At 41.9% G+C, this 23,808-nt stretch overlaps 1 protein-coding gene across 1 annotated transcript; it reads left to right on the forward strand.

Moving 5' to 3' along the window:
* The first annotated feature begins 1,386 nt into the window (after nucleotides 1-1,386).
* LOC135795586 (uncharacterized) lies at nucleotides 1,387-19,858 on the forward strand. The gene is given in 8 exon segments (XM_065307304.1): nucleotides 1,387-1,846; nucleotides 7,387-7,494; nucleotides 12,982-13,131; nucleotides 13,134-13,195; nucleotides 14,380-14,515; nucleotides 16,069-16,202; nucleotides 16,577-16,793; nucleotides 16,970-19,858. Coding segments are annotated over 7 exon segments (915 nt in total). The 5' UTR covers nucleotides 1,387-1,846; nucleotides 7,387-7,448; the 3' UTR covers nucleotides 17,140-19,858.
* Nucleotides 19,859-23,808: the final 3,950 nt, after the last annotated feature.

Genomic DNA, 23,808 nt, shown 5'->3' on the forward strand with positions numbered 1-23,808 from the left:
TTCCTCGCGCGAGAATTCCGCCGCCACATTTTCGCTTCCAGCATCTTTATCGCATCACGCTCAGGAAATTCTTCACCGAAAAACGCGCGCGCCAGCTTTTTCCGCGATGCCGAGTTTAATGAACACGACAGAACAAATCCGACGATCATGTCAGTGTCGTCAGTGTTTCATTAAACAGACAAACTGGAAAAAAGCGCGCGACGCGCCGGTAACGAGCCAAAGAGATTTTAACGAATCCGGACGAGATTCTGATAGAAATTTTACGACGCACGTGTACTCGTTAATAGCACACGCCGGTAATAGCTCATCGACGCCGAGTTCATAAATTCATTTCATATGTGTTTGCGTTTTATAGTAAACAATAAACATTTATGAACTATAAATTCATTTTATGTTTATAGTTTTATCAGTGTTGTGTTGTGTTTTTTTATTCTTCTTCTTCTACTGCTGCGCTGTGTTGTCATTTTATTTTTCTGCCGCGTTGCGCTGGATAAGATCACGAGGACTGATATTAAATATTCGCGCATTTATTAGTTGCGCGTAGTTAGTGTCACGACCGGAATGAGAGTCTGATCTTTCGCGGTTGCTGCGAGCGCGCTGGCTGCGCGGCCGCAGGAAACTGGGGAGAAAATGAGAAAATACGAAAACAACTTCTGCGTCCGGCATCTCTTGTCAACGACACATTCCATTACAATGGAAGGAACAAACTTATGATACAAGTATTTACTTCTATGCGGCAACATTTGCGCAGTTAAACACAATTAGGTAACAGTTTAGTTTCGAAACAAAAAAAAAACCTTTTCGGAATTAAATATCTGCAACCACGAACCCTTCATCAGGCGGGCAGCTTTCCGGGATCAAATCTAATCTAAACTGGAAGGAATTGCGCAGATATCCTCCACCCTCGCGCCGGTACACATTTTCCCGATCCACCATAGATAAGATAGTAAGTGCTTGGCTGCTTTATGGAGAGTACAATTGATTTTCTGCATTTCTTTCTTTCCTCACCGTTAACTCACTCGGGTAAAGCGAGTTTTTGTTACGGTTACGGCATGGACGACGAGCTAATTTACCTTTTCGAAAACTGTCCACTTTTCCGCCACTTTTGCGCCGCTGGTCCTCTCGTTAGGAAGGAAGCAAGGTGGCGCGCCGCCGTCGGCATCGGTCGGCCGAGCAGCTGAAAGTGCGCCGGCAGCGCGGCGGTGGCGGCTGCAGAGGCGGCGGCAGCAACGGGCGCCTCGCACGCATGACGCGAGCGCCCGCCGTCGCGCCGGCACCCGACATGATAACCGCCAGAGTCCATGCAAAATCGCGCCGAGTGCGACGAAGACGGATGCGCGCCGCCCCCGGATCGCGCTTCGACGTTTTCAGTTGATCCGAAGCCGTGACGGCGTGCATGTTACACTTGCCACTTCAGTGTAAGTGACGATACGCGGCCGAGAGCGCGCGGATTTCGCCACCGCGCTTCGCCAAATTCGACCACCACCACCACCACCAGTAAAAAACCGACGACGAATTCAATCGGAAGTTAACTGAATGTCTATCAAAATGCAAACGAAGCCAAAAACGCCAATGTGAATCATCTTACCGCGTGTTTAAAACTCAACTTTTTCCCCAGTGCTCTCTCTCAACCCTTTAAATTGAAAACTTCACCGCGAAACTGCGCTAAACTGCAATTTTAATTTAGTTTCGTGTCGCTTGAATGCTTGTGCAGTGTGTTCCGCCTGGTTTACTCCCGCTTTGGTGGGCCTGAACGCCGCCGCACGGCGACGGAACTAATAAAAGTGCATCGTTAAAACACAAGCCGCAAAATATAGTTGCGCTTAAAGTTTTTTAATTAAAACGTGTAAGTATGCAGCCGTTGTGTAATTGTTGCTTTTGTGGTGCGGTTGTCACATTGATTGGACTGCTCGTTTGTCGGCGAATCATTTTTGAAGTTGCGCTTTCATTAGTGGCGGGCGCGCTCGGTGCGACGATTGCCGCCGGAAAGTGGTGCGCAACCAACAAGTTAACTTCCGCGCGCGCGGGCGGCGAAACGCGTTTATTCATGTGGAATGCAGGCAAAATAGCGCAAATATCAATGCCAATATTGCAATTTGGCATTGTTTCAATTCTCGCCAATATTTCCCACTAAAACGCGAATAACACAAACGTTTCGCATACTTTCTGCAATAAATTCACTCAACTGACACAGTTTTTCATTGATTACTCCTAAACCAATTAACTTAAAACCATGATTTATTCACCAATCGATTAAATATTTAATTCTCAATCTAATTATGTTAATATTTCATTGGTAACTAATTGAACAAAAAAGTTGCGGGCATATTTTAATCAACTTTGCAAGTTTTTTCATAAGTCAACTTTAATTGGCTATAACTTCTTACAAAATACTTCGTTTAACGAAACTTTTCTCATTTAGATACAGAATTAAACACAGAATACACTCCTGAAAGAATTCTACGAATCGCGCAAGTAGTTTTTGAGTTATTCATGAATAACTAAAACATTTCTCGCGATATATAATAGAACAGTGATTATTAGTTCGATAATTGTAGTTAATAGTTAATAACTTTTAAAGCAATTAACCTATATTAATAATTTATGATGAAATATATTCCGTATTAAATTCTGGACGTAACTTTGTAAGGATTTAATTGAAACGGCCACATATCAAAAGTTGCAGACAAATTTACGTCGATTTAAAGAGTTTCCATAAACTCCACTTTAATTGTTGATAACTTTCAATGCATTTAATTAACCAAACAAACTTTTATCAAGTTAAATGTGAAATTTAATACAGATTATTTTTATCATCATAAATGAAACTTGCGCTGTTTTCAATTAAAATTATTAATTAAAAACTATAACGTATTATTCACACGTCAAGTTAAATATTCCATACAACTCATAGGAAAATGAGTAGTTTTGACTGGAAGCCCGCGTTCTTTGTTGTCTTTACATTCCATAATAACAAGTCTCCTATGACAATATAACGAGCCAACATCGCCGACGCTAAAAACCCCCAAGACACAATATTTGTTCTTCATCATGAAGCGAATATAATGTTTGTATTTCTATTATTGTGTTTGCCTTTTATTCCATCTTATCTCATCGTAAATATTTAAGTTTCTCGTCGAATGCGCGACGAATTCCGTGAATTAAAACAAAACCCCGGCGAGTGGCGAATTTTTGTTTTGTTTCTGCTTTATTTTAATGCTGGCGAAACTCTTGTAACGAGTTTCCGTTGCGCACAAGAATGGTGGCACTCGTCCGCAGTCAGAAAAGTTTACAAGATAAAAATTAGTAAGTATTTTCACTCGAGGCCAATTTCGCGAAACTCGGATTACCAGCTCGGCGCATTTGTCCATTTTATTGTCCTGGCAACAATAGTCGTGGATACTACTCGTAATAACTCCATCATCAACATCAACGTTTTCCTAGCCTCGGGGTTTTCTTCCACTCGAAAATACGTTGGGAAGCAGACGCCGATAAAACGAAACGATCGAGCGAAAATAAGACTCAAACGCCGACTATTTATATTCGTCACTGTCCTAATCAACAGTTTGCTCCTTGACGTTTCCTTTCTATTAGAGAACCCGGCGTGCGCGCCTCTCAGCAAAACGGCCCGCTGCGTTCGAGTAAAGTAAAGTTCACTTTGTAGTTTGAACGTGTTTATCACATTAAATATCAAGCCGCGCACTTTTATCTTCCAGTCGTTTTCAACTGCCACACTTTCTGAGATTCTCAATGAACAGTAATAAGGACGCAGAGGGAAAAATCATAACCGAAACAAGGAAATGCTCTTCCTTTCGCGGCGCAAAACTAACAAGCGCTAGTTGTATTCATCATTCATCTTAATCAAACCAGCATCAGATCGCGTCGCGGCTTCTTATTTTCCGCGCAGTAAAACAAAGCAGATGCAGCACTGCTCGGATGTTTACTCCGGCATCCTGCATCCTGCGTTTTCCGCGCACCGAAGCATATTAGATAACTCAAAACGCGCGCTCGTGGAATGTAAAACGTTATTCGCGTATTCCCCTCGGAGGGCAACTGGAATGCCTGAACGCTCGCCCGTAATTAATACAATAACGAATGCATGCGATTTTCATGCTTGACCTTTCGCATTACGTATTAATCTAAATTTTTCACGTGAATTATTTATGGCCCGCTCGAGCATGCGATTGACATCCCACTCGGCGCTTTGTTCAGCAGGGCGGGGAAGGAGAGGGAATAATTTGCGCCCATGCTGTGATTAGGTTTTTCTTTTCGCAGCATGATTGAAATATGAATGAGTTTAATTATGTAGCCGGCGCATATAAATAAAAAAATCGATGGCGATTGTAGAAATAAAAGCACGAATCATATTTATAGAGCCCTTCGGGGGTGGACGCGCGCGTCGAATAGCAATCATTAAAAGCAACAAATACAAACACTGGTAATGGAACATCCAGACTACTCAAATACCAATTAAATCGCGCTTTATTTCATGTACGCGTATGTTTTGTATATCGTAACATTGTTAATGGTATTGTTATTGAAAATTAATTAAAGAAGGCAACTCGCATTTTAAATGATAACGAGCAAAAAAAACAAAACGAAAAAAAAATGACGGATAATTATAATCCAACAAGTACAAAAATAGAAAAGTCGAGTTCCGTCCGCCCACGCAAAACTCCACATTTAGGACATAGTTGTGCAATTTTATCATGACCAGTTGGAAACATTTCCGCTCCCGGGCGCGGGCCAAGGCACCGCGATCTAAAAATATTCGGTTGAAGGGATCTCTCCTAGGTATACGCGCACATACATGTTAATGAGTTTATATCCGACCTCCTCCAGCGGGGCGGCAACGTCGGCGGCAAGTAGGGCGCGCACAACTCATGACAAAGGTTCGAGACTTGAGTGACAGGTTCATGCAGCCTCAGACATGGTGCGGCGGCGGTGGTTTTGTATATTTTTTTTTTCTGCTGCGAAAACTCGCGTTTCCTGATTAACTCAATGTTTCCTTAAATTCGCGTAATTAGAAAATGCGCGGTGGTTTATTTCGGGATTATTGACACTCGCCGCGCAAGCAGAAACCCAAAACCTAAACCAGCGGATGAATTATTAACCATGTGAGAGATGAAAGAAATATTTCATTTATTTTCGCATTACTCTCGCGCTCACCAGACATGAAATATGAACATTAAAGAGTAGAACGGGAGGAAATTCGGCGATAGTTTGGCCCAGCATGCGCAAATAAATAATTCACGGTGTTCACGTGCAAGTGTACGCCTAATGTAATTAAAGATGAGAATTTCCAGAGCAGGCAGAGCAGAAATAAAACGCTGTTGAAATACTCCGGAGCGGATTGACCGCCGCGCGTGGATGGAAAATCAATGCGTTGAACAGTTAATTAAAATTGAACGCTAAGTGCGAATGTTAATAAAGTATCAGGTTCGGTTAATGCGACGCCTCTTCGTTACGCGATCAGCCGCTGCTCAACGTGCGCGGTTCAGTTTTAAACTATCGATTCGCGCTATCGATACACTACATGTCGCCGATAATACACTTAGCGAAGTTGCGCGCTGCCTCGATTCTAATAATATCATCGGGCGCTGCCAAATTTAGACCAGATTTACAATTTACTAACGAAACACAATTATTCGCATGCGGCGGCGAGAAAATTCAATTTTTTCCCACCCAGCCATCAAAAATAAATTTCTGGCATGAGATTTATCAAAATCAAAATCTCCGGGTGCAATATGCGAATTGTACGAATGTAATTTGCAGAGTAAATAAATAATCAGAGCGCATACAAAGCGCAGTCGTCCCCAAAACAAATAATTAACCAAAATTGCGAATTCAACGCGCTGTGTTTACATGTACTGCTATTACTCACACACGCGTTGTTTTTACTTCACTTTCCCCTGGAAATGTGGGAAATTCTACGGCCGCCAAGGGTGGCACACAACACTTTCGCACGTTGTACATGTCTTCAGATAAGCGCAATAAAAATGCGCGCTGCACATACGGGAATAAAAATACATAGTTTCATTCGTGGTCGATTACCGTGCGCCAACCTCACGCATATACTTACAAAACAAAAAATTATTCAGTTTAGTCCTCTGTGGTTGTTTTTTTCGCGGCGCAATTTCCATCATCATTGCGCGCCGGGCCCGCAAATAGAAACGCGTGGGTTTGTTTTTTCAAGAATTATTACCTCGGTCTCGGCGGCTGAAAACAAACAGCAGTTTGCTATCTGCCATCATAAATATTTACTCGCCATGTCCTATTTGAACCACCCTCGCATTCGGCGTGCGGAACTGACACAGATACAAGGATTCCATTTGCTTGCGCCGAACGAAACGAAATAAAGCGAAGCTGCTGTTGCTGCTGCTGGTACCTACACCTACTAAAAATGCCATTCTTGCGTCGTTCATAAAACATAATTAATACAGTCGCGCGATGGCATTCGCGTCCTTGGCGTATTCACGTTTAATCCACTCATTTATAACAATGAGCTAAGTTATTACGGAGTGAAACGCCGTCGAGACAACTCTATACAAACGTAATGTTCACACTTTACGTGCCGAAAATGTTTTATTCTACATTCGGGGACGGCGGCGGCGGCTGGGGTGATGGGCGTGTGTATGCCGGGGATTCATTTGATCTGGAATTTGATTATTTTTGTTTGCGTTACAGCGAAAAATACGCCAAATAAAAACAATGTAATTTCGAGTGTCTTTCTGCGTTGTGTAAATAAATTTCGCTCATATTTCATTTAAATTAAACTAAAACATCGCCCACTGATTCATTCGGTTCATTAATCTGTTCGCTACGTTTATAAAACAAACCGAAATGCATCGCTGGGGCGGCGAATGCATCCAATATTTTTATTGCATGATTGCAAATTGCTTTCGCACTAAAACGTTAAACTGGTTTGCGCCGAAACAACATTTCTCAATTTAGTATCCACGAGTGAAAAAAAAAACAACAAAATTGTTAAAATGACAAATTAGTTGCGTGTTGGAAAAATTGCGAAACAAATAAAAGCGCGCAATATGAAGTTTACGCCGGTTGAGATTCCGAGCAGTCTAATATGTTCCGCACAAAGGTGCAATAATACAGAAGGCGGCGTTGTTTAGCGATGCGCCGCCTCCGCTGTGTGCTCATCTCGCCGGCATTGTCCTCCTGCGCGTCGCCGGCGCGCAAATTTTTATTAGAATTACAAGCTTCGTGAATAATTTATCTCGGCGGGAATAAAGCTGTTTGTTTTGAGCGCCGCGGCATTCGGAATTTTTCCTGTTTGTCGCCGCCGCGACGCGCATAATCTTGGCAAATAAAATAACGTTGTTTATTTATGTGGTGTAAACATCTCTCCTCAAACCGAACAAATTTCAGGTGGTGCATTCAACCGCGCGACCAACCAGCTACGACGACGACGACCGGCGAAGATAAATAAAATGTATATTCTCCGGCGAGGATTTCTCTACTTGCTCCTGCTGCTAGGTAAGCAAACCGAGTTTATTTACATCGCGAGGGCAAGGTATAAGCGGTGTGTCACACGCGTGCGGCCGCAGTCACAGGCATAATATCCTAGTTTCTTGCAATTTCAACAAAAATTTATTCGCCGTGCTAGAACTACGCGCGCCGAGTAATCTAATACCCACATCTTTAGCGCGAGCGCATATTTCCGAGCGTTGCGCTAAACATTTAAGATTATATAAGATGTAATACACTTATACCTGTTTGCCAGCGCGCTGGCGTTTCGCCGTAAAATACGACGGAAACTCGAGCTTCTCTCCGCTCGCATATTTTCTTACCCACATCGTGCAGCAGTGAACAAAGCTCCTCGTGCTTGAAGGGGGAGCGAATGACTTGTAGATTGTTGCGCGCGACGTGCGCTTAAGAAATTTCGGCGAACTGTGCTCTGGAATGTCGCTAGTCGACAGTGAACACATCAAACAATACCTACGGAATCGTAAAAACAGAGGTATACGAAGGAGATGAACTCCTAGTTTACAACCAGCGGATTTTTTTCTTTATTTTTCTTCTAGGAAGCAAAAAATATTTTTTTTGTTTCGCTGAACAGGAAAATATTGCGATGAACAGCGTTAATCACCCGCGGGTGTTTTTTGTTGTTTTGTCGTTCTGGAATGGTTTATTGTTTAATTAAACTTCACCTTCTTCATATGAAATACCGGCCGGATTAAAAACTTGCTGCACACGCCGGTTATTGTTATTAATTATTTGTAGCGACACGCAACTTGTTAAAAAGCATTAGGGAAGGCATTAGAAGGACAAAAAGCCAGCGCGCCACAAGTTGGAAGCCGTATTAGGGCGAAAACCCTCAAAACGAGCGCGTGGCCCCCATTTCGTCCTTGCCGCCGACTCCCGGATGGCATACGTCCCGAATCGCGCAGAAAATTCGCGCCCGTCTCGCCAGCCGCGCCGAAGTAATTACTAACACCTGGGGCGACATGCACACCAGCTGCTTTTAATTAATAATCAATTCGAATAAATTTCGCAGAAATATTACGCGCGTATCTATGACACATTTACAATGCCACCGCAAACTTGCGTCCTACGCGGTTCTAATTGCAGCAGCGCCTGCGGGTTGTTTAGTCGTTGTTTTGTTTTGTTTTGCTGTGTTTTTAATTTTTGTTTTCTTTCGGTTTTGTTTCAAGCGCGATTGCGATAACACTTGGAAACTTCAATTCCGGGCATTGTTTGCGCACAAGCGCGGTGGAAAATAGGTCCTCGTCGCCGCTTTTGTGGCGGCTAAGTTGTTGTTCTTGTCGCGCGGACAAACGAAAAATACGAGACATTCTTCGTCGCGGGCGTTTCCGGGCCTCTTTGTTGCGGGCATGTCGAATGCTCACATGTTTGCACGCCACCCCCAGGCGTCGTGCGCTGCGGTTTTCACTTTATTGAAAACACACGTACGTGCATCGGGCGTGCACACGTAAAAACAGGATAAGATCAACAGCGCAACACATAGTCGAATTCCATCAGGTCGCGAAGTAGTCACCCGCCCCGCTGGGCTGTGGTGGTACTTATGTGTCATACAGTCAGGCGCGTTTTCTCTCCCACACATTGCAAATCAACAAATTGCCAGCACGATCCAAGCGAGTTGGGAGTAAATTCACAATCGAATGTGTCGAAAAATCGAAAACAATCGAAAAATAGAACAGCATAGACCGACCGATGGAACAACACTGTCCAACGTGTATGTCACGACTCGACTTCACTCAACAATGACACGTTCAGCGACTATTTAGACTCGTTCCGGGAGTGTTATTGGAAAAACACGAGAAACAAGCCAACAAACGAAGGAGCGAACAAATGTGTTACCATTTTATAATAGAAATAAAACGAGAAATAGAAACAGCCAGCCGAACCGGAACATATATTTCGACTTGCCGGCTTGCCTCTTCCAATAGGTTTTCCACGACACGCTTTTGCAACCCGAGATATAACCGAGTTATTTATATTATTATGTTGGAAATATTTACGTCGTAGCATTTCGCATTTATGTAGCAAATTTCTAGTCGAAGATTAATTGTTTGACATGATTCATTGATTCGCGCATTAATCCCGAGCGAAATTCGTGCATATTCACGACATTTGTGTCAATATATTTGTGGCACGAGGAGCCATTAGCAGATGTCATGCTAATCTCGTAGAAATCCGCCGTCGAACGCATTCAAACGCGTGTTTATGAATCGCCTGACACCGCACGGCGCTATTAATTACAGCGCGGCATCAAAGCCAAACGTTGCCGGCCGCGCAACTATTTGTCAACTATTCAATTAGCCCACAAACGTCGCGTATTTTTCTTTTTCGCGTAACAAGCTTTATTGGGTCGCCCTATGTTAATGATCGACTTGGATTAACTGAATTAACGAATTTGTAGCGCTATTTTAGACAATTTTGTAGAAAAACGCTTGTAAAAGCTTGAGTTTTCAATGTTTTTGCAAATTTCAAAGTTATAATGAAAATATTTGAGTTTTTTATTAATTAGTGAAAGAATTATTTAATTATAACAAACCGTTGATTTTTTATTGATTTTTAAAGGTCACGATATTTTTATGAACAGAAAACTGACATATTTTTAGTTTTTTGTTAATAACTTTGAAAGTTTTCTGATTTAAACAAATTTCTTTACGGTTATTGATAGTCTATTAAATTATCTGTCAATATATGAAATCAAATATAAAATCGTAGTTTTGGTTGATTTACTATGAATTTTTAAAGTTGAAAAAAAAAATTGCAAATGTAGATGAATATAATAACTAGTGTCGCTCGGGCCTATACAATTTAAATTGACATTCACGACAATACTTATGATACTTCTTTAATTTTGAATTATCATACACTTGCGTATTATTTTCTGCGTGTAATTTATGTGAAAACTCTGTAATGTGCCTTGCTCGCAACCCTGAATATCATAAAATATCGTGATACATAAAAGAAAGGAAAAATACAGTGCGAATGAAGGAACACGCTCGGGTCCGCGCCGAGGGACTTTATTGAATTGCCGAAATAAAACTGAAAACGTCGCGATCGCGCCCGCCGCATTACATAACGGTATAACGGATGAAACAAGATGAAAACGTTTGCGAAAGGCGGCGCGGACGCGGCGCGCAAGATCGCCGGGCGTGCGTATGAGTCGAATAAATGAAACGGCAGAAAGGCAGCAGCAGGAACACGAAGAAGAAAAAAATATATAACGAAACGAAACAACGTCGGCGGCGCACTCGGGAGATTGTTGAATGAGTTCGATTAGTCCCTGACTGAATGGGAAGAATCGGCGGGGCCCGCATGTCGAATTGTTTCAATTGCTTCAATTGCTCGTATTCATTGGCAAATTAGACGGAAACTTGAAGAGGAAATTGATTGTTTCCACTTTTGTGATCGGCGCACAATCGCATATTTGATTTGGCGTATTCTTCCTGTCCGCCGCCCGAAATCCCAGCGATTTTAATCTTAATTGCTTGATTATTAATGATATCCGGGATTGATTAATGGCGTCAATCAAATCACTCCGGCTCAATGGGCTGGTGACCAATACGCTCGAGTGGAAATAATTCGGAGTTAGAAACTTCATCACACAAGAAGCGAGTTATGAGCACGTAAAAGGGAAAATCAGTGCAAAAATCCTATGTTCGACACTTATACCGCAACTCAAAGCATTGGACAATTTTTTTCTTTTCGAAAATTCACGTTGTTACAATTGTAAACCCGTACTAATTGATTAACGATAGGATAATGCGCGCAAATCTTTATTGAAACGCCCGTTCGAATAAAGTCCGACCAAAGTTTGGCCCCCGGACGGGTGTGCCGGCGGGCGATTGTAGTTTCATTGTGATATAAAGTGCAATTTGAGATGTAGCTACAATGGGAAATGTGCAATTCCATTGTACTTACAATCCGAGCATGTTGTGTAACGACACAACGCTAATGGCGCACATTTACAGCTCGCATTTACTTAAGTGCTTTCAATTTTCGCTGCGAGCATGCGCGTTGTAATCCAGCGCGCGACTAATTCGTTTACTCGCGCCGGGAAATTCGATCGGCGTAATCATCCGAGAGTCTTTGTGGAAGAAAATCCGCGGTGCGTACTCGTACTATGAATGTACTCATCGGGGATTTTTGCGTCGCTGTGTAATAGCACTAACAATAGCCCACTACTCGCGTAACAATGAACAACAACACCTAATGACTTTTTTACTGGCTGTTTTCGAAGCACCGTACTCCATTACACGCGATATATCCAAAGGGCTTTCGTGAGTCGTTGTGTACTTCCGTTTGCTTGTTTATGCTCTTATGCGTTTTCCTTCCGCGGGCAGTTATGCGTTTCCTCCTCCACGCCCCAATATTCCGTTTCGCTTGTTAATGATGTCTTGATTTCTCGCAGGGCTGCTGTTTTCCCTCCCGCCCCATTATAACAACATGCTAACTCTATTAACGAATTGTTTGATGTCGAACCAAAAGCAGCTATTTCCATCCGAACGTTTTCATTTTGCCTTTTAGCCGCAGCGCTTAATTGGAAACATTGAGAGCATAATTGTTTGAAACTTTCATTAGTCAATAGTGTAATTAAATATTTAATTGGCGTGCTCGTGGCGATTTGATGGCGCAAGCAAGCGGCTGACACGACGTCAACGCCTCGGATGCTTATGATTGCATAAAAACGCAATGGCGATGAGAAATCGATGGCAATAAACAATGCTTGTGGGGCGTAATAATAATTTCCACGGATCCATCAAGCCGCGAACGTTAAAAAATTTATCACCGCGCCGAATGCGGGCCAAAATGCAATTAAGCTGATGGCCGAATTCAGTCGAATGCAGGACGAATTGTTTTCGATCGGAATTTATGCGCGGCCGGGACGTAATAATTCAATGTCAATGCGAGTTATTGAAAATTAAAAATTAAGAATCAATATAGTAATAATAAAAATCAAAAAAATTGACAGGATTGTGCTGTGTTAATGATCAACTTGTATTTAAATTTAAATTTTACGGCATTTTTGTAGAAAAACGCTTGTAAAAGCTGTAATTTTTAATATTTTTGCAAATTTCTTGCTTGGTATGAAAATATATGAGTTTTTCTCCCTAATAGTGAAAGAATTATTTAATTATGTCAAACCGTTAATTTTTTATTGATTTTTAAAAATCGCGATATTTTTATGAACAAAAAACTGAAACATTTTTAGTTTTTTATTAATAACTTTTCAAGTTTTTGGATTTAAAGAAATATCTTTACTGTTATTGATAGTCTATTAAATTATCTTTAAATATATAAAAGAAAATGTAAAATCGTAGCTTTGGTTGATTTATTATGAATTTTTAAATTTGAAAAACCATGCAGGACTAATTGTTTTCGATCAAAATTTATGTGCGTTTCCCTAAAAATTCAATATCAATGCGAGTTTTTAAAAATTAAAAATGAAAAATCAATGATACTAACAAAAATCTTCAACTTTTGCAGGCTCATGCTGTTTGGCGAACATCGATCGCCTGGAATTGGTAATGCCCAGGTATGCAGTGCGCGGCGGCGATGTCCTGCTCAAATGCGAGCACAGCGTCACCCCGGAGGAATTATACAAAGTCGAGTGGCAGAAGGCCGGCACAAAGATCTTCAATACATTAAGGACCGCAAGCCGCCGTACCGATACTTTCCAATGGACGGCGCCGAGCTGAACGTAAGTTCCATATCGCATAGGCGGCGTGCTTCCGGTGAAGTCCGCCAACTGCTCCTTTGCCGGGCGGCGTATTCAATGCGCGCTACCCCAATGCACCCGCTCGCCCATTCGGGGTACATGGGACACTGGACACAATGCACGGATGGCGCATTGTGCACAAAGTATACATTGTGTATACATCGTGTGCAAACATGCGCCAGCTGTGATTGTGATTCGGATAAGTTCAACTTTCTCGCGCGCAGCCAAACTTGCGCTTGCTTTAATTAACTTCGCCACCCGGGTTTTTGAGTTTTCATTAGGAAATTTAATCTCTTGCGAGCTCTTCGACTGAGGTTGCATTCGGGCTGGAATTTGATATCGAGTTTTTATATCTCCACGAATCTTTTGACGATTTGTACTTTTACTTTGGGTAACAGTTCTGAACCGCATCGAAACTGGCAAAAGAAGCAAGAAGAAAACTACAACGAAGCACAAAAAAACAACTCTGGCGATTTTATGATTTAAATAAAATTGTAATGCATGAATCAGTCACTCAGTGTACGTACGTATGCATAAAGACACATTTTTGCCGTTGCTTTTATTTCCATTTTAAGGGGGCGAGATTTGTGGAGATATAAAGTCGAATCGTGACCCCGTCTTTCGTTTTTTCTTTTCGTAAATGTGTCTATCTCGTTATTGACATGTGACTGAGCGAATTTCGAATTTAAAGCCAGGCGCACAAAACATGACGAAGTGGAACGGCGAGGGATACGAACACGCCAGGCGCTGGAGAACGGGGCACACAGCTTGTGAGACGCGTGTGAATAAGTTAAACGCCGCTTGGAACACAAAAAGCCGCCCGAAAATGCATGCAATCAATTTTCCGGGTCCTCCACCCACACACAAACATACACACATAGAGACAGAGAGAGAGTGTCATGCATGTTGACATAAAATCGCACTCAGGCGAAATGAAACACTATGTGGGTGGAGGCGCGCGTTTGTGTGTGACTAGGTGAGTTGGCCCTCCAGTTTATTACCTAACTCTTGATTAATAATTGATGCGCGCGTGAGTGGAGATATAGCAAAAATTCGATCTCGGATTCCGAATGTGTGTATATACATATATCGGTAGTGTGTTGATTTATTCACGCCGGCTGCACACGCCGGGCAATGATTATTATATTATCGGTCTCGGATTTCAGAAGGCAAACAGCAGCGCGAAGCAGCTCCATCTGACTCGGCTGACGTTCGCCGCCGGTGGGTCGTATTCGTGCGTCGTTTCGATGGAGACGCCGATTTTCAGCAAGGACTCCGAGAGTCAAACGCTCACGATAATTGGTAAATATATTAACATGTGTGCGAGCGTTCTGTTTGCATGAAACGCTCGGATATTCCTCGTGTTTGATTTGACGATTAACGTGCGCGTGATAAAAAAAAACACACGAAAAATGAAAAAAAAAAACAATTTAAGAACACACAAAGCTATTAGACTCAACTCAATTTGTTCCGTGGGTGGCATCGCGTATGCGGAAACCGATACCAGCAACTTCGCGCATCCAACACGTACGCGACATGCAAATATCTCGGAATGAATAAGTTGAAGTTGCAAATATCGATTTGTACTCTCGGAACTTTAGTGGAGCAAACAACGTTGATATATTCGGCGTACACACACACACATACATGAGTGTATTATATTCGCGACCGAACACACACGCCGCCCCCGAATGGGCAAAATCCTAGTAAATTCAAACGTCACAAGTGATCAGAAATTCCTTATCTGTTACCCATTGTGTATACACGGACGTTACGCGCAGATAGGAAGACGGTGGCCGCCCCCGCACGTGAATAAGTATTCCCACCGGCGGGGGGAGCAAGTTTCAAAGCATCCGAAATACCTCGCATCGCAAAAATCAATATCGTCCTGTGTGCGCTTTTTTATTGTTGAACATTAAATATATAGAACGGAAATTGACCTTCGTCGACACGATGATATATTCTTGAAAATGAATAGACACTTTATCGCACATCAGCAAAAAATCACCCGAAGAAGAAAAACCACCGCCGAAAAAAACTTAATAAATATTTGATGTTCCTTGAAAAGTGTGCGGTTTTTTCACGCCGAGGGAAAGACAACTGACTGCGCGCGTTTAATTAAAATATTTGCTATTAATTAAAAAAATAACGCGCTACATATAATTAAAGTTCCGTGGCGCGCAGCAGGCGACATCGTATTTTTTATTGATTTCATTAAAATGTGGCAGTAGGGACAGGGACGAGATTTTCACATGCCACTTTTCACATTTCGCTTCAGTCTCTTGTTTTTAAGAAGTTTTCCCAACGCGCGCGTATTATGCGCGCCGCGGTCATAAGCTAAGCAGAATAAACACGCCGTTGTTGTTTGATCGCATAAATTTGATTTAAAAAGTATTCCCGTGTTTATCTAATATTTGAATTGAAAATTTTTCGGGTTCGCTGCGACCGCCCGCAGAGCTCGTATTCACTCGTACCGGTGAATATTCGGGAACGTGCCGAAACTCCATTCGATGAATTTCCACGCGCGACCCGAGTTTCGGGTATTTACTAATGGCGGAACTTTCTTTCGGGGCGAAATCCTCCTTCTACCGAGCCGTTACTGAAACACACGCCGCACACCGAAAAATTGAAAAAGTGGGCAAACCGAAATTAAAAAGCGCACATCTTGTCGGATTCCGGTTGCAGATCGAAGATTAAACAAGCGGGAAGAGCTCGTCGGCGTCGTTGCTGTCGCTTAACGGCGCCGGCGAACGAGATTAGTCGTCGTCGGGCGGCAGCGGCGGCGGCGTCGCGCACGCCGGGATTAATTTGTTTTGAGACACTCAGTTAAAATTTGATTCTTCTCGAAATTGCAGAGCCGCAGGAGAAAGACCCGAGCATTACGTTCGACAAGAACACGTACCAAGTCGGGGACGTATTGCAGGCCAACTGTACGACGGCGCCCGCCCGCCCACCGCCGCACATTACGTGGCTAATCAATGGAGTGAAGGTATAATCGCGCCCGCAACTTATACGTGCACTTACCTAACATAATCCCGCCAGCGCCGAAAACGCCGAGAGGGGACAAACTCTCCCAGCTAATTCGCATCGATTTTCCGTAATAGTTTTCGCCCGCACCCGCCGCCGCCGCCGCCGGCGGATCTTGTTTGCAAATTTAAGTGCAGTATGCGTGTAGAGAAAAAAAAAACACGCGCGCCGATGGGGCGTGTGTGGAGTTGCAGGCGAAAACGATATTCTGATAGGCATTAATTCATTAACGCTTGTATCTGCCGCCGCCGGACGCCCGGCAATTTGTTCCGCCAACGCATCGATTTTCAATTAAGGTAATTCGCTTTGTTTGCGCCGGGCTTATTGTTTATCTAGGTGGACGAGTCGCTGACGCGCGCGTTCTCCAACGGAAGGATACACGGCCACGGCTATTATGAGCACCGGTCGCCGTCGATGAAACAATTGTCCATCGAGGTGTCGGAACTGCACGCCGGGGACAACGGCGAGCTATGGCTGACGTGCATGTCGACGATTCCCGGCTACATCGGACCCAAGGAGAAGTACGCCGACGAGCGTCGGCATTCGATCCGAAGTAAGTGCGCACATAAATTACCAATCAACCCAAGTAGCCCGTATTTATTCACCCACCCACCGAATCGAAAGAATCGCTGACTTTAATTAGTCAGTGTGGTGTGTCACAAACTCAAAACTCAGTGCATTCGATTCGTCGCGCGCACATAAACTGCAAAGACGTCCCTTTTGTTTCAGTCGAAGTTGTAATGACCGAGATACCAGCTGAGATAAAATCGTCCGACAACAATCTCGTCGAAAACATAACATCGAACCGACAACCGCAATTGCACCCGGATCATCGATCGCACTTCCTGCTTATTTCCGGCTGGCTGGTGTGCAACCTGCTCTTCAACGCGAAAACATAATCTCGAATAAGTTAGGCTTGCATTTTATACACACTATTACACCCACACAGCCACGTCGCAGTGACAACAATTTGTAGAAACTTGTAAGCCCCGCACACGCAGAGCAGGGGCATACACGAAAATCTATGAGCATAAAAATACACGCGCGAAACTTGCGCTTCGAATCAAACTTCGCGAAGCATGCAAATTTCCAAACGCAAAGTCTATGAAAATATTTGAAGAAAAAAAAAACACAGAAAAAAATTATGGAGATATATTCTTGTAAAACGTAAAGAATAACAGAGGAGATATTAAAATTCGCGTCGCGCGACCATCGCGCACCGAATTCGCCGCTGTGGTGAGCGAGAGATAAATGTTTTATATTTATTAACGACTTATTACTAAAAATGATTGTCTGAATTGACGTTCTTATGATAAAGATAACTGAGCATGATAACGCATTATAATATATTAATGTAAGAATACTAGTCGACGATGTTGTTAATGGTAATCATGGATAATTGAGTGTTTCCATAATAATTTCATGTAAATAACCAGCGAGATCTGCGAGCGGCAAGAAGGGGGAGAGAAAGAAGATCCCTGCGACTCGATACGATGTATTTAAATAAATCAGGTGTGAGTAAAACATGATTTAGTGCTTTCCACTTCAAAATTCAAAGAAAAAATAACGTAATATGCTCTCTGAGAAGCCGTAGAGGGCGCGGAAGACGATAGAACTAAGGCCAGATTATTTTCATAAGCTTCATAAGAAATCCTGAAGAGTGAAACATTGAAACTATATTTTTTGAAGCAATACATGAATAATTATGCATAAATTATCAAAAAACTTTTTGAAGTATGAAAAGTGGCACTTTAATCACGGACGACCAAAGCCGTGCTAAAGTACTAAAGTAATAGTATATCAAGTATCAAGTGGCTAAACGTGAGTTTTTGTCACGAGATTGATTAAGTGCCAGCGTAGCAAGCGTTTAATCAATCGAGTGTTTAACAACGTTTAGCCACATGATGCTTAAGCTATTTTTTCTACTTTCACTCTATTTCCACGTTGAGATTTTGGATTTAAACTTTTTTTATTAAATCTCGAAAATTCGTTTGCCCACTACTGAGAAATGCTCCACCCCGTGACTAAAGCCTGTGACTAAAGTACTTTAATCACCGCTTTGGCTATCAGTGTTTAAAATACCACTTTTCGTATCTAAAAACCGTGAAAAAACTAACACTTTAAAGGCAAAAGTAAAAAATAAATTATTAAATGTTTCAAAACAATGTAGTTTCGACATTTCACTCCAAATAATTATTTTTAAGGCCTTAGAAGTGTGGCTAAATAGATGCTTGTGTAAAATTGGCTTGCTATGATACACACTATACATAAATGTAACAACAGCCGCGTAGTAAAGCAACAATTGCCGCAGATAAACCAAGAAAAATACAAGTATAAACACTATGATACATAAATTTATGTAGCGCAGCAGGGTAAACCCACAATTTAAGAATCTATATATCGTAAAATGTAAAAAAGAATAAGTATAAAATGACGAGATTCTAATTTTTGACTCAATCTACTGTTTACTATATCTCTACGAAGAAATGAAGATGAAATTTTAACAATAATCTATTTATCACCACCTTCACGAAAATCAATAAGGCAATGCTTTCCATGCGATTGCGATACCGATATTGCGTATTAGTGTTGAAATCGTGAACGATCCCGAGAGCTTTCGCCGGCTTTCCGAAATCAGCAACATGATGAGAAGCAGCATAACCAAAATGAATTTAACGATGTCAATGTAATTATGAAAATCATGTCAATTAATACGCAAATAATTCCACGTTATTTCATTCTACGTTATTCGCCAGCTGGGTTTCCGCATTGCGTTGGTTTTCATGCGACCATAAACCCAAAGAACAAAAGGAAATTGATAACAATCACCGAACGATACAATCATTTTTCAACCGGCGCCGATCGGTTCTGAAGAGTCTCAATTTGAAAGCGAAGCCCTATATTTTCATAACAAAATCTTCGTAGGTATTATTTACAGGCGTGTGCGGCATGTAGGTAGGATATTTGGGAGGCGCTCGAATTTAGATTTGCACGAAATTGTCAACTCCCACAGCCACCCGGACGTAAAACGACCGCAATACAATCACAATGAGATTAACTTTTGACGATTTTGGTTTTGAGTCTTTTTATCCGGCTGAGTTTACGTTTTGCGTTTGGTCATCGATGGTCAAGATCTTATCACTGTTTGTACGTATTTATCTGTACCTAAACTAAAGTCAATATCATGTCCCTAGAACTCGTGTTTGCCCTCGAACAATCTTGAATTTTGCCACTTTGTACATACTCTTCGACGGGGACGCGAGCATCGCAGATCGAGAGAAACGGATCAAAAAATAAAACATAAAAAAAAACAAAGCGGAATGAGAGTCAATAGCGAATTAATGGATTTAGGTATAATTATATACATATAATCCAACATACATAAATAATGTTACATTAATTAATATACGCCTGCTAAATGGCCAAAAATGTCTTCCTTAAATAATAAATGTAGTGTTAATATTAATATATAAATATAATTAATTACGATGTTTACTATTGGGGGGCGGCGAGCGACAAAGGACGCGCGAGGCACGAGAGGCCGGAAGGTCGACAGCCGTTAAACAATACAAAAAAGAGAATGAGAATGATTTGAATTAATGAATCGGCGGAGACACAACGCACAATGTCGCATCGCAGCGCGCGGGCGAAAATTCTTCCGACGGCCGCCCAATATGACAAATCGAACGACAACACACGCGTTAACATACCACTGAAGAAAGAAAATTGTGCGCGTCATACGCCGGTGTTTTATCGATCATTAAACCTAGCGCTCGTTTTTCTAAAAACAAGAAACACGAGTTGGTGGTGGAGGCGCCAGCCCACGCAGCATGCGGTATTGTGCAAAAAGGGAGCAACTAATTGTCACTTCAAGCTCGTAATCCGTAATCACTCAATTATAAAGAAAGCTGACCTAAATAAGCCACTGCATGTGAGGCGGAAATGCGACGGGGTCAAAGCAGTTTTGCCACTTCAAATGTTATTCGGGACTGCATACTTAGAGAAAATTGTAAAATTAGTGAAAAACTATCAATATTCATATTTCAAATTGCCAAAATATGTATTTCCGTGGACTTCCAATAGATAGAATAGCATAAATTTTAACGATTTAAAAGAAAATGCAAACAAGGAACGAGGGAGATTGCCATTTTATCGATTTGCAAAACCAAAAGTTATCCATTAATCAGGCGAACTCAACACGTTTTTTATTATTGACACAGTTCATCGCGCAGTGTGTGCACATCGAGTGTGTTATAAATATGCAACAGCATATGCATGACAAGTGTCAGTTCGGGCAACTCCGAAACAATTTCGAAAATCAGTCATGTGTCGCGCTGGTGCAGCGCCCGCCGCGTGTCCGATAAGTTGGACGCGTTCGCCGGAACGCCGGTGACATGTTACAAACTTTCGATGTGGTGCCGGGCGTTCGGTTTACAAAAGCAAAAGTTGCGCCCGCGCTGCCACATAATTGACTTTGCGCATCAAAATATTGTGCGCGCCCGGTCATATCTCCATCAACTGCACGATTTACACCGCCGGAAAATACAATACGCACTCGACACTCACCGCACAATTTGTTTCGCTGATGATGATCACTATTTATCTTTTATGTTGAAAAAATATCGCGCGTTTGGTTTGGAACGTGGAGGAAAACGAAACTAAGTATCTAAGCTCGTAGCATTGACAATAACTTGCTTTAAATGTTACATTTAAATGTAAACAAAACAAAAAACAAAGAAGATATTAACACAAGCGTTCATCGAATCAAAGAATCAATGAAAATCGACCTCAGCAACCCGCTAAAATTCACTAAAACCATCTGAGTACGTTGCGCATGCGTAGAACAAATTAGAAGGCGTACCAACTGCGCGTACCTAGCAAAACACAACAATCCGGAAGTTAACTAAACGCGAATTAAGTGAAACTTCGAAACCTGAGGCGGGTTCATAAGCGTTTCAAGGACTTCAACCAAACTATACCAACTAATTGTTCCGTACGCCTATCAAAATAATAATTTCGTTTAATGTACAACTTATCGATCAGCATGTAGATGTCAAATTTGTATGTTAATCGTACTATAAACCAAGAAGTTAATTCTTTCGTCGATTTCGTTCCAATTCAAGTTTTCTACATGTACCTACGAACATAAAACTAAATTCGAATCGATTTGTTGCGGTCAATTTTCATAGTTTAACGCAATGTTTTCCCAAATGTAAATATGATGAAAATTATGCAATTATTGTTTCGAAATGAAGATTTAATGTATTAATGAACCGATCGCGGTTCGCATTCACGGCTAATCGAACCTACTGAAAGTGTAATTGAAGCGATAATTATTACGAATACAATTTTGATTGGACTCTGTTGCATTGCAGTGCAACAGCGTGCATATTGTATGACTTATTACTTATTAAAGATGTAAATGATGTACATTATACGTTTTTAATTATAATATATGTATGACTTCTATGCGTTTTCATTCAGAGTGTGTTTATTGTCTCAAATTTGAATTAAAGGTGATGCTGGCGCCGCCGCCGCCGGAGGAAAATGGATATTATACGGTAAGTAGAAGAATATTTTCTTATTAAAAGTTTCGGGGAAGTTCGCGCATTCAAGCAGGAGTTATAAATTTATCTGGACAGGATAATGCGGTGGGCGTGTCGGGGTAACTCGAATGGGTGGAGCTCAGATTAGATAAAGTAGTTTATCTAGGATGCAATTTTATTTGCAACGGTTTTTATGTGGTTTTTAGGTTGGCCTATGCTTTGACTTGCTGGATAAGTACCAAACGCTAATGTATTGCCACAGCGGGGCTATTCTATGACTAAAAATGTTTATTTTTCTATTTCTGCCTTTAAATCGCCTGTTTTTTATGGTTTTGAAATACAAAAAGTGATACTTTAAACACGGATGACACAGGCCGTGACTAAAGTACTTTAGTACTTTTTAACGCTCGCTAGGCACGTTCTTAAACAATTTCCTACCAAAAACTCAAGAAAAAGCGATATTGAACTATTTTAAGTTGTCCTATGCTTTGACTTGCTGTATAAGTACCGAACGCGGTTCTATTGCAAAAGTGACACTATACTATGACTAAAAATGTTAATTTTTCTACTTCCACCTTTAAAGCGCTGTTTTTCCACGGTTTTTAGACACCAAAAGCAATATTTTAAAAATGAGTTGTAAATGTCGTGACTAAAGTACTTTAGTCACAGGATAAAGCTTGTAAACGCTCCTAAGCTCAATCTCAATCTATCCCATGACTAAAACTCCCGTTTGGCCCACTTGATACTTAATAAACTATTATCTAGCATAAAAAACTGTTTTTATATTTTTTACGATGGCCTATGCTTTGACTTGCTGTATAAGTACCGAACATGCTTCTATTGCAATAGTAACACTATACAACGACTAAAATATGTATTCCTACCCGAATTTTGATCCTTTTGACATAAAATTGTGCAATAACGATTTGCGATCCGCTCAGATGCCCCGCTTTTCACCCCCATAGTGGTCTATCCTGGCGTTTTGAAGCGGAAACTTTCAGCATGCAGGCTTACACACACATGCGCCGAAGAAAGTTTCGGTTACCGAAGGCAAGCGGGTGAAAAGGCAAGCGACCGCTTGCACCTCGTGCACACGTAGCCGCCGCTGCCGCCGCCGTCATCTTCCCGCCAACCTCACGCGCGGCGCGAGGAGGAGGAGGCGCAGGAATAGTGGTCGCGACGGCGAAACGAATTGCCGTGGTGGAGAGGCGGCGGCGGCGGCGGACGAATTAGGCGGGGTGCGAGACGAGGAGGAGCGCGATGCCGGCGCCGCACTGCTCGAGTTAAAGAGTAAGAAGTAAGAAGTTGGAGTTTCGGACCCGCTGAATAAAACTTCTTTAATTAAATTTTAGTAAAACCGAGCGAGCGAGCGACGCAATGCAAGTTGGTTGCGTAGAGCAAAAGCAGGGTGACGCTTGCGATGGAAGGAGAAGAACCGCTCGCTTCTCGCACTGCTTCCCGCCGCCGCCCCCATGCTATCGCCGAAGACAATACGTTCAAGGCTAACATTTTTAATAATTCAAGCTCGGCGAACTCTCCCTTTTTTGTAATTGTCCCAGAAAAATGTTTTCATAAAAATCTCATAAAATTAAAAAATCGCGTCGCGTGTTTGCGCCGGAAAACTTTTCGGTATCATCCGGTGGTCGCCGGCGGCGTGTTGTTCATTTGATCCGCGCAATAATCGTTGCGAGTGAAATTTTTCAAGTGGTAATTAAAAGCCAAACTCGTCGTCGTGTTTGTCTCGCTGGCAATATCATCTTTAATCTTTATTGCTAAAAAAGCAATATCACCTCAAGCCGCAACTCTCGTCTTACAAACTTAAAGTCTCTTCAAGTTGAAGATTTGCGGAGTTAGCGACACGCCGCATGAATGTAGTTGGGATTCTTCGTTATGACTACCAACAACCACCTCTTGACTAACCAGAACAAAGGTTTCTTTCCGTTATGGCGAAAGTTGTGTCTTATTACATTAAGCTTTGGAATATATTTTCTTTTCACTTGAGATTTTTTCCACAATCAAGCG

Source organism: Atheta coriaria, unplaced genomic scaffold (assembly GCF_025399875.1).
Source record: "Atheta coriaria isolate IRGN ID8LTWV9N9 unplaced genomic scaffold, Caltech_Dcor_3.1 hic_scaffold_1_pilon, whole genome shotgun sequence".
Taxonomy (NCBI): domain Eukaryota; kingdom Metazoa; phylum Arthropoda; class Insecta; order Coleoptera; family Staphylinidae; genus Dalotia; species Dalotia coriaria.